Here is a 14,392-nt window from a genome sequence, read left to right as displayed (position 1 = left end):
AATAATAATAATAATAATAATAATAATAATAATAATAATAATAATAATAATAATAATAATAATAATAATAATAATAATAATAATAATAATAAAGGCGTATACAAGCGTACAAGTGATTATTGCTGCTAGATCACATGTAAGAGGAACTTTTTCCAGCTGGAAAAGTGACTGTTTTATTTTTACTGAGTCAGAAGCCGGACCAAGATTTTTTGTGGACCTAATCGTATTTTCATTCGGGGCCCCTCATATCAACGTGCCAACAGCAGATGCATCGTTATTCCAGAACCACTCTACTAGAATGTGTGTAGCATACCTGCTATCATTTGTTTAATTTGTTATTAGCTTGCGTCATACCTGCGTTATTATGGTTACTGATTTGAACCTGACAGGAGTAGCAAACAGAATACTTAGGATTTTGATATGTAGAAAGGTATTTAAATGTCCCAGAATATTTATACTATTAGAAAGCAACATCAGCAGATAAACATTGTGTGTACAGTACACAAGTTGGGAAGTTTATTTATATTTCTCCAACAGTGGCAGCGATGTATGTTCAGCTCTGGAAAAACTTAAGAGTCCACTGCACTGAAGCCCTTTAAAAACCTCTTGGTTGGTTTCTGAACTCTCCCTGAATTAAAACATTTGTATTGTTGTTTCTAAATGAATGTGAACTTGCTTTCTTTCCATTATTTGAGGTCTGAAAGCTCTGCATATTTTTTTTATTTTGACCATTTCTCATTTTCTGAAAATAACTTGGAAACTCACTTGTAACCTTAAGCGTATAAAATGGTGCTTTGGATTTATTTTTTTCATATTAAGCAACCAAATCAGTACGATTGTTGTTAGATAAAAAAGACGCTTCTTCTTTTTCTTCTTCTTGGTGCATGCTTGTGTTTTGTACCATGTGAAGCGTTTGTACTTTTCCATGTAGCTTCCATGAGCTGCATGGAGCTGCTGCCAAACCCAACTCACCTGACATGCTCTCTGTTGGCGCTCTCCACCACTCCCAAACATACCTTGAGACAAAGTATTTTCTTTTCCTCTGAACCAAGTTTGATCAAGCCCGATTTGTCGTACCCTGCAACCACTGCACAACTTCAACCATTAAGATCTCAGTTTCGTGGTTCTTAAATTTCATATAAAATGTAAAATCTGAAGTGTTTGTCTTCAGCCTCACTGAATCGCATCAGCCCTTGGTAATGCTCTCCTTGTTTGTAAAAACAAGGAATAATTTCAACTTCTACCTGATCTCTCTTTATCTTGTTGCAAGCCTGTGAAGACTTTGTTTAGACCATTTCTCTACTCCTTCATTTCCTATCCAGGAAATATTCCTTGTTTTCAGTTCACCTGCAGGCACTTGTCCCATATCTAACACTTTAATAATGCAAACATTATTATTGTGACTTCATGAAAGACTGAATTAGGTCTACATAAAAACATAAACACAACATGTGCAGGCTGCACCACTAAAAGAAAGATATTAGTTGTAGAATCTGATCATTTCAACACGAGGTTACATAATACTGCATTAAAGGACTCCCACACTAACAAACTACTGATTTATACTAGTCATTCTCAGCATTCCAAGCAGCCTCTTTATCCCATCAATACTGTGTTTCCTAAAATTGCTTTGTTTGCAAAGAACAGAGAATAAAGTGTTATTTTTATTATTTTTTTACATATTACAAAGTACTGTGTGTTTTCTATCATGTGAAATGATTGTATTTTTCCATTAGTTGCATGTAGATCACTGCCAACCCAAACTCACCAGACCAGCTCTGTGTTTGCGCTCTGCACCCCTCCCTAACATACTTTAAAAACAAAGCTGTCGATTATCCGCCAAGCCAATTTTAAACAGGTTCGATTTGCCACACCCGGTAACCACTGCGCCCCACTGGAAACCGTTGAAGTTTCCCTTTTATGGTTTTCAAACTTTTTACAAATGTAAAATCTGAGGGGTTTGTATTCACCTAACACCAAAAAAAAAAAATAATAAATCCATTTTATTTTGCAACCACAGTTGGAACTCGCTTTCATCTTTACCAGTTTTGACTGAAGGTCATGAAACCAGTAAAAATGTGGAAAGATCGATGTGACCATTTTACTCAAATATCCCTAATTTAATCCATGGCTCAGGTCAGGTAATCCCACAAATCTGTCTTTAGTAGGAGGAAGGAAGCAAAGCTGAAGAAGACACTTTGATCAGAAAAGAGAAAACATGAGTACTGGAAGCCTCTGCAAGCTGGTGTTGGCAGCATCATGCTGCAGAGAAGATTATTTTTCAATAGGCACAAGATAGTCACAACTGATGTCAAGACTGTGATGAATACAGAAAGTAAAAGACGTAGGATTAGAGTAAAGGTTCATCTTCCAGCAGGTCACCAACCCTAAACATGCAGTCTAAGATAGACTGAAATAGAACTAATTTTACGAAGTACTGATCCAGGTGGGCTGAACACAGATCGCAGCACAATTTCAGGTTTTTATTTGTAAAAAACATAATTGAACACCGTGGACCAATGTTTTTTCCTCTTCGCAATTATTCACTAATAGGTCGTATGAGAACATGCGCCACTTTCATTGGTTACAGTGCTTTTGAAATGTATTTTAAATGATGAATTCCTGTTTGTTGTTTGTGTGATTGTGGGCTGTTATATAACATTTTCATACAACTTGTTAAACAGGTCATGGCAAAAAAAAAAAAAAAAACGTGTATTGGAGGTAAGGAGGCTGTGCCACTCACTCTATTTAAACCCTCCCAAACAGCAGAGATCTCACTGTGGACTCGCCTCTGAATCCAGGTAAGCTCCGGACTAAACTAAGTGCTGTATTTTTGTTGTTACTGAACTTTTCTGCAAATTTTGCCCACGTAATTCCTCCAGTTTTGCTGGATAATGAACTCCTGTGAATGGGTATGGACTGACAATTTTGCACACTGAACCGTAACCGTTTACATCCAAATTTTTCAGGTGTCAAGAAACCTGCTCTGCTTTTGTTAGGTATGTCTAAAAATATAAACTGGGTGCAGTTATTCTTTTAAAATGCAATTCTGATTGCTGTCTTTTGTGTCCAGATCCTTTATCCTGTCTGAAAATGGCTGAAGAAATTACTGAATGCGAGATGGCATTGGGTTGCTTGTTCAGCGTCTTCATGGAGAAGCAAGGAGATGATGGAAAGCTGACCAAAGAAGCTTTTTTGCAGCTGCTGAATGAGCAGATACCCTCATTCAAGGTAAGGCGAACACATGCGCAGCTTTGGTGTGAGGCAGTTACCAAATTCGCACAATATGTGTGGGCTAGATACTTCTGCATGTAGCCTATATTTATTTATGAGTATGCTTTTAAACCCACTAAGCAGAAAAAAAGTTACATTGCGATGTTTGATCTATTCACATGTCTGCAAAAAATGTCATAAATTACCCAAATGTGCTCATGGGGGTAATTTAAGGTGAAATACTGTTAATAAGTAAACTTTCACTCATATTTTAATTTCTTTCCAGAAGGCTGGTAAAAACATTGGAGAAGAGATATTCAAAGGCGTAGACTTCAATCATGATGGAGCCGTCGACTTCCAGGAGTTTGCTATGATGATTGCAGGATACGCTTCTAAGAATTTTGCTGCCCTTCAAAAAGTCATGAAAGAAGCAAAGAAGGGAAAGTAAGACTGAGCAGGCCAAAAACCACTGATGAATTACAATTCTTGGTTTGACGATAAATAAATAAATAAAACCTTTTCCTGCCAAATCTTTATGCAGATCTGTCATTCATTTGTTTTTATTTTTGGAGTTGTAGAAAAACTGAAAATGTGACAAAAACCGGTTTGGTGGAGATTTATTAAACATGTTTCGTGCGCAAACTCGCTAAAATTAGTAATTTAAATCGCATTCAGCTGAGTGCAAGAGTCCAGTTTTCAAAATCCCTACCACAAGAGGGCGCAAGATTCAATATGGACAGCACACCTGACCAAAGAACAGGATAGGACGAGGGCATAAAAGAAGAAAAATGTTCAAGTCTTCTTTCAATAATTGTTTTTACTTAAAGGAAATCGAGATCCACTGACTTCACTGAATGAAAAACTATATTTTTTTAACCATGAATAAATTTTATTTTTATATTTATAGAGAATCCCCTGATGTTTCAAATAAAGGGACAAATAAGTGACTTTATTATCTTTTAAGGGGAAAATTGGTCATAAAACCAGACCATTTCCTGTGAGGCTCTCCTTGAGGTGACAAAATGAATAAAAAAAATAAATAAAATGTACTTTCTAAAACATAAAAAATGTTATGCCCATAGCAAAAAGACTTAACCTTGCAGATTTATTTATTTATTTATTTATTTATTTATTTATTTATTTATTTATTTATTTATTTATTTATTTATTTTGAGTTTGTCAAGACTGTTACCCTACAAACTGGAGGAAATTAGCCTTCCGAGATTCAGCCAGAGGAAGTACATACAATAAGTTTAACACTATACATTTTTCTCTCCTTAAGAATTTTATTTGTAGCAAAAACTTATGATTAAAATAATAAAAATCAACCAAAATATTCCAAATTAAGCTAATAAAGATCCACTAGGCTGGATCGTTACAGACCGATATCCTTTGTAGACAATGAAAATTCTTTAAAAAAGTAAGTAAAAAAATTAAATAAAATAAAATCCTAATGGTGATCTAATTTTCCAAGCGCTTGCCCATTTTGGATGTTGCAGTAATTGCATGCAATGTTACATTTTCAACACGAGGTGGCGCTAAACTCAATTTTTTATTTTTTTATTTTTTTTACTCAAAAGAATTGCAGACTTGGTCTCTGCAATTCTGGTTCACAGCAATTCTGGTTCACAGTCAGTCACACACGTTGACAAGATAGTTCAAGAAATTATGTTTTATTCCTGATCGTCTTTCCTTTCTATTCGTGTGCAACTTCATTTTGCTGTAAGTTTGATTCAGTTTATTCATCATTCAGAACCAACTGAGAAAAACTGTCAAGTGGTAGTTTTTGCACAAATGGAAACCACCACTGGTCAACTCAAACTGTTTCCTGAAGATAACAGTGATCTTCACAGACTTCAATCTACCAGAACATCTTTGTGATGTTTTGACAGCAATCTAGAATATACCAATAAAGGGACATTCAGGTTACAATAAAAATTGTACAAAGTATGAGAAAAAAATTGTTTTTTTTTTTTCAAATCAGAAGGAAATATATGGCAAAGTCAGAGAATTTACATTAGCTGAACAAGAAGAGGAAGCATATGCTAACCTTTGGGCAGATAAAGTTCACTTCTAGGTGATTTAAATTGTCTAGATTTTGCAGAAATTTCAGAATGTTACTTTACAAGCTTCTTCTACTCTAAAGTCCACACAAGATAAGAAAAGACTCAAACCCCTTTTCTTGGAGTCCAGAAAGACCAATCACCCGCTTCGGTAAGTTAAACATTCGATTCCTTCGTCATAAACTTCAACTCTGTTTATAGCAGCTGAATAAAACTGTTTGTGCTACTCGCATTTGTTTGTTTGTATGTTTATATTTTCCATTTTCACTCATTCGAATCAATTGATCCAACTTTATGCACTTTTCACACACCCAGGTGAGGCCAGAAACAGAAGGACAAACATTTAATCACTACAGACGGACACACGGTCAAAAATGATCAAATCAAGAAATGCTGAAATAAATAATTACCGAGATAGATTAGGAAATCAATTCCAGGATGAATGAGGTAAGTAAGTATCAGTCAGAGGAACCCAGACCTACTGACTGTACTGTGCTTAAAGGATCTTTGGGCTACTCCTACACTACAAACTCTCTGGTTCCCGCCCTCTTGCAGTCTGTTATGGTTACAGTGGACAGAAGAGCCTGACTCACAGAGCCGGGGCGGTGTCTGCGTATAAAAACCTCTGCTGCTTTTCGCTCAGTCTCCTGCACACTTTCTGCCCTCTCCTCTGCCAGAGATTCCTCGCGTTTATCCACGGTAAGAGCTAACTTACTAACAGACTGCTGATCTCTTGCAGGCGGGGGGCCCTGCAGTGATTGTTAGAGGACTAATAATGTTGAATCGTTAATATATGTGTGTGTGTCAGAGCTAAATCCAAAATAACACAACTTGTAGAAATGCTCCTTAGCTTTTAACAACTTTTTGACATGACTTTTAGAACTTTAGGCCTATATGCAGTAAAATAAACCCATATTTTGTGTGTTTTTTGCTGCCTGTTGAAGTGCATTGTAGGGTAAAATAAGGGTGTGGCTGTGGGCACTGTCCTCTCTCTTTACTTCAATCCTACCACTGTGGGCCTCTTCATTTCTCATCTAGTTCAACTTTTCCACTCAGCCTCCCACATCAGTGACACAGTCTCAGTTTTTCCTTCTACTTCTCCATTTTTCTCAAGCTGTTGCTACAACAAAGCATAATCAGGAGGATTGGGGGTTTTTTTTCTGTCAACATTAGGCAACGGCTCCTATCTTGCTGACTAACAACTTAATAACATACCCTGCATAATAACTGCTTGTGAACTTTACTCATCTGTTTAAAGGGTGGCAAGAGAAAGCAAAGAGGGAGGTACCTACAGTAAAATTAATTTGGGTTAAAGTATTTTGATAAAGATTTAAAAAGGTGTAATCACTTTCTGGATGTTCTGTCAATGTTAACACATTAATGTGAGAAGTTTAACATGCTAACATTACATAATGCATCAACTATTGTGATCCAAAAGCCTCTCTCCTCTAGAGGGTCACTAAATTCAAAGCACCGCATTAAGAGGTCTTGTACTGCGGTCAACAATGCAGAACTGCAAAAGCAAAAAGCGAAAAGGATGACCAAGGAGAGTCAACGTCACATTTTGCTTTAAAAAACACAAGTTTGGATAAAACTAAGGTAGCAGGCAGCCGACTTACTGTAACGGTGAATTGTCCTTCTGCCGAAGCACAACCAGTTTAACATTTCAAAATTAAGTTTGAACAAAATGACTTCTTTTAACCTTCTGGAATATGAAAACCTGGAAAACTAGACATGAGACAATAAAACATTTTCTTAAATATTTACTGAAAACATGCAATTTTTACATTTCAAGCTTGCAAAGTTAATCACACTGCAGCAGTGGCTTCAATTGATTAAATGTTTTAATCGATCAAAAGCGAAACTTTTCATTCTCTTTGCCGAATTAATAAACGCAGCTCTGATCTTTAAGGAGTTCGTTCTGCACCTCCTCAAAGTTTCATTTGAGTTTGACCGTTTTTCCTCTGCGTCGTCTTCAACTTTCAGTCTGCACCCATTCCCAGCAGCCATGCCCTCTGACCTGGAAACAGCCATGGAGCTGCTCATCGTGGTGTTCCACCGTTACGCCTCCAAGGACGGCCGAGCAGGGACTCTGAGCCGGCGGGAGCTCAGGCAGCTGATGGAGAACGAGCTGTCTAACTTCCTTAAGGTGCGAGAAAGTGCTTAAAAACGTCTCTAGCACTTCTGATGAAGTGCAAGATTTTTCACTTTCGATCTCTCCTTTGTCCGTCCATGCAGTCTCAGAAGGACCCTGGTGCCATCGATAAGATAATGAAGGACCTGGACGCCAATGGTGACGGTCAGGTGGACTTTGAGGAGTTTGTGGCTCTGGTAGTTGGACTGTCTGTTGCCTGTGAGCAGTGCTATAAGACGCACAAAGGACTGAAGTCGGCAAAGTAGTGAAAGCGAAGATTAATACACCAAGAATATTTTTTTGTAAAGATTGTTTTGTCAAATAAACTCATTGGATGATTTTAAACTTCCAGGTGTTCCTGCTTGTTACAAATGTGTGTAATCACTTGAAAAGTGTTTTCCTTTTGTTTTTACACCAATTTTTAAAGCACATATCAAAATGCTCACTTGCAATCCTGGAGGGCGACTCTTCCATTTTACAGCTTTTTAGACAGAAGGGTCAGTCTGACTGGTTTTAGTTGCTGGTCTCTTGGATGTCTTAGTGGTTCTCCACTTTTAAGTTCAAACTGAGTAATATTACCAGAGCAAGTTGGTAAGTGACACAATATCTACATCCAAGGTGAATGGAGGGAAATCATACTTATTGCATGGTTCTGCCCAAAAAGGAACATATTTAGAGTAAAGTATGATGAGAACATACATTTTTGAGACCAAATCCTACTGAGATTTATCAGACATCATCCTAACTTCTTGATGGCTTCCAAGGTTTTTTTTCTCACTGCCTCGCCGGTTTCTGCTCGCCCAAGTGACCCAAGCTTTGGGGAATGGAGACGTCAAGAGGGTCTGACCACCCAATCAGACACAGACCAGCAGTAACTAGAGAAATTTATAACATTAGAAAGCTAATGAGATAAGGAAATACTCATTGCTTTTATGAACTGCATTGGTTACTCAACAACTGATAACCCAAGACTTAATCCCATTTAATTACGTTAAGGCATTTCAATTTAAAAAAGACTCATTGACATTTAGATTTATCCCACTGCCATTTGGTAATTTCAAATACTTTCTAAATTTCTAACTTAGTCAAAGAAGACTATTCTTCTAAAAGACCAAGATTTAATCAATCTAATATGAACAGTAGGGATGAGGAATGTCATAAATTTTACATATTTTGACTATTCCACCTACAGGAATCAGAGTTATTTTGGACAAATGAATGTTGCAGAAACGCAGACATTTTAAGTGGCCTGAGGCAAAACAGTTATTGCAGTGTGTAGGGGATCTGTAAAAACTGCTTTAATTTGAAGGTTTTTGACTTGAACATAGATTAAACTCAAACCTTAACTTTAACAACTTTTACCTAATCATAAAACTAATTATGTGGATCAATCTCTTGGCAAGAGTGCCAGTGAAACTAGGTGTGATTATGTGACTCCCACTTGTATTTTATGCCTCTCTAACTCTAGAAAAAGAGGCGAACTTTGCTTCCTTGCTTCATAAAATCCTGCTTATCGCTGCCCAGAGGAATCTGCAGAATGCTCCATGCTCAACACACCCTGTTGTGAAGTACAGCTACTCAGCTGATGTTGCAACTTTCAACACGATGATGCAAAAGACGGACAAAAGTTAAATGGGAAAGAGGGTTGCTTTAGGCACAGTGTAGAAACGAAGAGACGGAGTCACAAGATGCATTCAATCAGTCGAGTGTTTTCATTGTGACTCATATCTGGTGAAAGAGAGGAAAAGGTCAGCTTTTCTGCTCCCCTCCCCTTCCCCATCCACCCCTGAACAATACAGTCAGCCAGGAAGAGCTTCTCTTTTTTTTCAGTTTTTCATCAATGAAATCAATAATTTAGATAAATGAAACGACAAATTCTTGGTGTTTTGGGAAGGTTTCTGCCAGTAGAATCTCAACTCCTTGCCTGAAAGATTAAACTCAGGGAGAAAATACCCCATATCCTAATAGGCATGGCTCTCTGATTTATCAGTTTTCATGGCAACAGGGCAAACAGAGCGGTTGCTATGTTACCGGTTTCTGACTGTTTACGTCTGTATGTGTATATGCGCGTGTGTGTGTGCGTGCGTGCGTGCGTGTGTGCGTGCGTGTGTGCGTGCGTGTGTGTGTGTGTGCGTGTGTGTGTGTGTGTGTGTGTGTGTGTGTGTGTGTGTACAGAAACACCACACCCATGTGACCCACAGCTGAGTTTAGACTCGGGTTTTCCAGCTTGATTCACTGTTTTCACACCAAGGTCTGTTGCTGTGCAGTCTTTTTATACTCTCATCAACTTCATATAAGCGCTATTAAAGCAGCACCACTACATTAATAGTATGCCGTGGTGCTGAGTCAGATGTGTAGATATGAAGTAAAGACATAAAGTTTGTCTACTTGATGAAATTTTCATATTAACGGAAATGGATTCAATGAAATCATGACCTTTGCTCCAGGCCCTTTAGAATAAGATAAGCCTTCACACTCTCAGTTTTACTATTGCTGTAGGCACTCCTTGTCAGGGAGTGCACTGTGTGAGCTGCTGCAGAGTTAGCAAACATTCAGACCTTCACGCCATACCTGGCTTAAGTACGCAAGCAGGAGCCCCCCCGTTACTAAAGCAACACTTCTTTGTCTGAACATGTTAATCCTTCCTAGATCTGCTGTGAAGCTTTCGTGGGACATTATATCCAGCTTCTGCCAGCTGGAAACGGTCTGTAAGTGTGTGAAGGCCTTCAGAGTTTAAAAAACAAAATTAAATGCCATCTTCAGATCTGATTTAGTCTTAATATAATGCAACCATTTAAGCAATTGTTCATGTTATTTTACGCTTCTGTATCGCGGTTTTGTTTTATTGTTAAGTCTTAAAGCAAAGCAAAAGCAAAATAACTCTTAAGTTTACTGAAACATCAACAAAAGTTCAAATTTGAGCCTAAATTGTTACCTGATCGGCAAACGGCTTTTATTAGGAAAAATAATTAATCGCTTTAATGAATTTCAGAGGACCTCCATGGAAAATAAACTGTTCATATTTTAAAGAAATAGCGACACCCTGAAGCTAGTTAACTTTGGCTTTTGTACAATAGACCTCAGGCTACAAGTACAGGTTTGAGCCACTAGATGGCAGGAGAGCTTAGATACAACTAGATACCAGCTCCTTAAAATTAGCTCCTTACACAGTAACTGATTTAAAAGTTGCAAATATATTAAGAGGGATATTAAATCTGTTTTTAATACATTTTTCAGCATCCATTGATGTTTCTTTCCAGCTCGTTGATAAAAAATAAGCAGAACAAAGAAGACAAAGTCTGACTGTATTTATTTACACATGAAGAAGGTATATGGAGCAATTAATTTATAATCTGTATTTATCTGCATTTTTGAAAAGCGGAAGTGGTCACTAGGGCAACTCTAACTGAGAATGACAAACTAAAAACAGAGCATATACACACACACACACACACACACACACACACACGCACGCACACACACACACACACACACACACACACACACACACCTACACACACACATGCACACATATTTATAGCATTCAAACTGAGATGCCACAGTGTTGATTTGTTCACTTCTTTTTTTTGGCTTTTTGGTTTTTGCTTTTGTGGTGCGACTGCAAGTCACAAATTGACTGATTTGTAAAGAAGAATGAAGCCAAATGGGATCTTAACAGACGGCTCACAGTGAGGCACTGTGTCCAGTGTTTTCAATTTAGAGTCACATGCCTCTAAAACAAGCAAAAAAACAAATCTGAAAACAGTCCTCTGCTTACACAGAACACCAAGAACAATCTGTTACAGTTCACAGTTAAAGAGTTATGCTACAGTACTTTGCATTAGTATTAATTCCTCATGAATGTTGTCCAGGTCTGGATAAGTTTAGAGAAAGAGAATAAGAGTTTAAATTGTAAATTGTAAGTCCAAACTTTATTCTCTGTTGCATTGCCGAGATGTCTGTTGTTTTGTTTCTCAATTATTTCATCCACAATAACCTCTTTATAGTTCCATTTTTGAGTGCTGCCTGACTTTCTTCTATCCTTTCTTCCTTTCTCCCAACTTTATTTGCAGAGACACCTCATTTTTATTTTTGTGCACCAAGTCTGGAAAAAGTTTGCTTATTCTTCCTTTTTGCCAATTTTGTCAAAGTTGAGTCATATTGGATGAAGAAGAGCTATGAAGATCAAGTTTTAAGTCTTGGCACAGATTCTCACCTTGGATGGTTTTTGTTTTGTTTCTTTTTAATAAATCATGCATTTGTGGCTCTTGTTGAAAAATCAGGCTTGTTGTCCCGCTGGAAAGTGAACTTCACACCAATCTGAACTCTTTAACAGCTTTTACCAAGTTTTTTTTTTTTTTTTTCAGTATTTCCCTGTAGTTAGCTCTGTCATCATCCAAAGGCAGAGAGGGGAAGACCATTTTGGGTTTAGCAGCTCATCAAATTGTTTTGACAAGGAAAATTATTGCAAGTCCTAAAAGTTGTAGATGATCTTGCAAAAGGACCAAAGAGAAGGAGGAGTGGCTGGAGATAAGAGGAGTGTTCATAGAGGCGAGGATTCAGGGTGTGGTGATGTATAAAGCATCATTCAGAGCCATTTCTGTATCCCTGCAGCTCATTAAAACACTCAACGTCACATTCGAATCTTCTGCCATCTCAACCTGGGTGAGTAAAAAGCCTCTTCTTTATCTGGCTTTTATTTGATGTATTTACTTTTGATGTACTTCAAACAATATATCTTAAACTTAAAGTTTAGCAAACTTAAATATTTTTTGGTTTATTTGTTGAATTTAACTTCCTGAAACATCCCAGATGGCTACAGTTTTTGTTTTGTTTTTTTTTTTGTTTTTTTAGAAATGGCGTTGGTACAGTTTAATCTTTATGGTTTGTGTCAGATTTTACTTTTCCATCCAATTTTGAACAAAACTAAAAATTAAAAATTAAAAAAACTGAGCTCCCTAGTCTTGATTATGCTCTACAAGTTACATTTATTGTACTACACAGCCATTCAGCGCAACATTAAATTTTTCTGTATTATTCATACACAGATTTACACACAAATTACAGACAACAGGCAGAGGAAATGGAAACATCTGAGCTGATTTTGTGTCCCTTTCCCTCACAATTCCCATCTGCTTACAAACTCTCTGATGGCAGAGTTTCCTCTGCTAACCATGCTCCAGGGAGGAGTCACACTGCAACCACAGCTGGTTCAGCAAAACCTTTACAGAGCTGCCATGGTGCAAAATTCAAACAATAAAAACATCGTCAAGTACCAATGATACGCAAGGTTCTTTATTCGTCAGCATGTGCAGGTCAGGGAATCTGCAGAGATGGAGCTGTTACCATATCAACGACCCCATGTTACTCTGTTGTGGTAGTGACATAAGAGCGGAGGGGCCCAGGTGGAAACCCAGGGTGTATTTTTATCCAGCTCCATGGAAAAGCAAAAAGGAAAAACACAGCCAGTGAAAAACATAATGACACCAAGCACCAGCTCAGCTCATGTGCATTTCGTTGAATTATTTTACAGATTATGTTGATGCCGGCCTCGAAATGTGGAGTGAGAGTAAAATAAGATTCCAACAAATGTATCACTGTTCAGTTACTCACACTTTGCACTGTTTTACATTTTCTCTTTTCTTTTATCATAACCTAGCTGCCATCATGTCTGACATCCAGAAGGCTATGGCCCTCCTCATCACCACCTTCACTAAATACGCCAGCAAAGAGGGTGACAAGCACACCCTGAATAAGGAGGAGCTGAAGGAGCTTCTGCAGAATGAATTTGGAGACCTGCTGTGTGTAAGCGACCCCAGAGCCATTCAACCATGATCCACTGTGACACTGCCTTGTAAAAATGTCCATACCTTTTGGAATTTTCCAAATTTGTTCACGTTACCATCACCTGCTTCAGTGTATTGTACTTGTTATGGAGTAGAAGGTAAAAGATACACAGTTTTCACATTTTTTACAAATAAAAAAAGAAGGCGTGCTGTGCTCCTTCAGTGACAGATTGCTGCATCCTGGACACACATAGCAGCAGCATCACATCTCCTTCCTCCCAGCAGCTGTTAGAGTTTGTAAAAAGCCCTGCTCCCAACAAGCTCAATGAAAGTTTACATCCCCATTATAGATATTTTATGTTGTTTTTTATGCACGTTATGTGGAATTAAAGGGATGACTTCAACTTCCTGCAGGAGAAAGAACCCAAACATACAACCAGAGCTACAATGGTATGGCTTAGATCAAAGCAAATTCACATTCATAATTATGTGAAATTTGAAAATGTTTTTTATAGAGGCTTTTTGTTCAAAATCCTTGTGCTCAAACCAATCACAAATGTGATCATTTTTGATGCATCACATAGAAACGACATGTGTATGCAGTCGATGCCTAACTAAACCTGAAGAACAGGAACACATTTCAATCTCAAAATGTCCAAAGTATTTGAGGTTGTAGATGTGGCAGCTATTGATTACGAAGGAGATGAATGGAAATACATGGTCTAATTTTCCAATTTTAATTTAATCAAGTGTTATTTTCCTTCAGCCTCTAATAAGCAACTTCACAACAATGCATTACTTTTTCATAGCATATCATAGAAAATACTGCTGCAAGGCACTCTTTGCGTATGTCTGTACTGACAAACTGGCTAACTTTGGATTACTACAGGAAGGTTTGAAGTCAGAAATAGAGTGACACTTTGTTTTTTGACCGCAGAAAGCCAATGACCAGACAGCAGTCGATCGCATCTTCAAGGACCTAGACACAAACAAGAGCAACAGCGTGGACTTCAGTGAGTTTGTCAACCTGGTCAGCTGCCTCACTCAGATGTGCCATGAGCACTTCATTGGGAAACAATAGGAACTCCAGCGCCCCCTTGAGGCTGACTGAAAGATCCGCCATTTGGAAAAAAGACAACACTGAATTCACATGATTTTGTCATGTAAAAATAAAGTCTTTTTCCTCTGAAATAGTC

The 14,392-nt window shown here is 37.8% G+C and overlaps 3 protein-coding genes across 5 annotated transcripts; all 3 read left to right on the top strand.

Moving 5' to 3' along the window:
- Nucleotides 1-2,781: 2,781 nt before the first annotated feature.
- LOC103472694 (protein S100-A11-like) lies at nt 2,782-3,760 on the top strand. Of its 3 annotated transcripts, XM_008422491.1 has the most exons (4): nt 2,782-2,801; nt 2,970-2,999; nt 3,074-3,231; nt 3,500-3,743. In XM_008422491.1, exons 3-4 carry the CDS (start codon nt 3,094-3,096, stop codon nt 3,659-3,661), a joined length of 300 nt encoding a protein of 99 aa, XP_008420713.1. In that variant the 5' UTR covers nt 2,782-2,801; nt 2,970-2,999; nt 3,074-3,093; the 3' UTR covers nt 3,662-3,743. The 3 variants fall into 3 exon arrangements, with proteins under 3 accessions (XP_008420713.1, XP_017162937.1, XP_017162938.1); XM_017307448.1 differs by lacking the exon at nt 2,970-2,999 and having other exon boundaries at nt 2,783-2,801; nt 3,500-3,755; XM_017307449.1 differs by lacking the exons at nt 2,782-2,801; nt 2,970-2,999 and having other exon boundaries at nt 3,037-3,231; nt 3,503-3,760.
- Nucleotides 3,761-5,866: 2,106 nt separating this feature from the next.
- LOC103472693 (protein S100-A1-like) lies at nt 5,867-7,759 on the top strand. The gene is made up of 3 exons (XM_008422490.1): nt 5,867-5,975; nt 7,263-7,425; nt 7,515-7,759. Exons 2-3 carry the CDS (start codon nt 7,285-7,287, stop codon nt 7,674-7,676), a joined length of 303 nt encoding a protein of 100 aa, XP_008420712.1. The 5' UTR covers nt 5,867-5,975; nt 7,263-7,284; the 3' UTR covers nt 7,677-7,759.
- A 4,213-nt stretch (nt 7,760-11,972) lies between these two features.
- LOC103472692 (ictacalcin-like) lies at nt 11,973-14,392 on the top strand. Its single transcript, XM_008422489.2, has 3 exons — nt 11,973-12,075; nt 13,070-13,215; nt 14,134-14,392. The coding sequence occupies exons 2-3, from the start codon at nt 13,078-13,080 to the stop codon at nt 14,275-14,277; spliced, it is 282 nt and encodes a 93-aa protein (XP_008420711.1). The 5' UTR covers nt 11,973-12,075; nt 13,070-13,077; the 3' UTR covers nt 14,278-14,392.

Source organism: Poecilia reticulata, linkage group LG11, assembly GCF_000633615.1.
Source record: "Poecilia reticulata strain Guanapo linkage group LG11, Guppy_female_1.0+MT, whole genome shotgun sequence".
NCBI classification, from domain to species: domain Eukaryota; kingdom Metazoa; phylum Chordata; class Actinopteri; order Cyprinodontiformes; family Poeciliidae; genus Poecilia; species Poecilia reticulata.
Note: the sequence above shows the minus strand (reverse complement) of the source record. Positions and strands in the feature narration are given on the sequence as shown.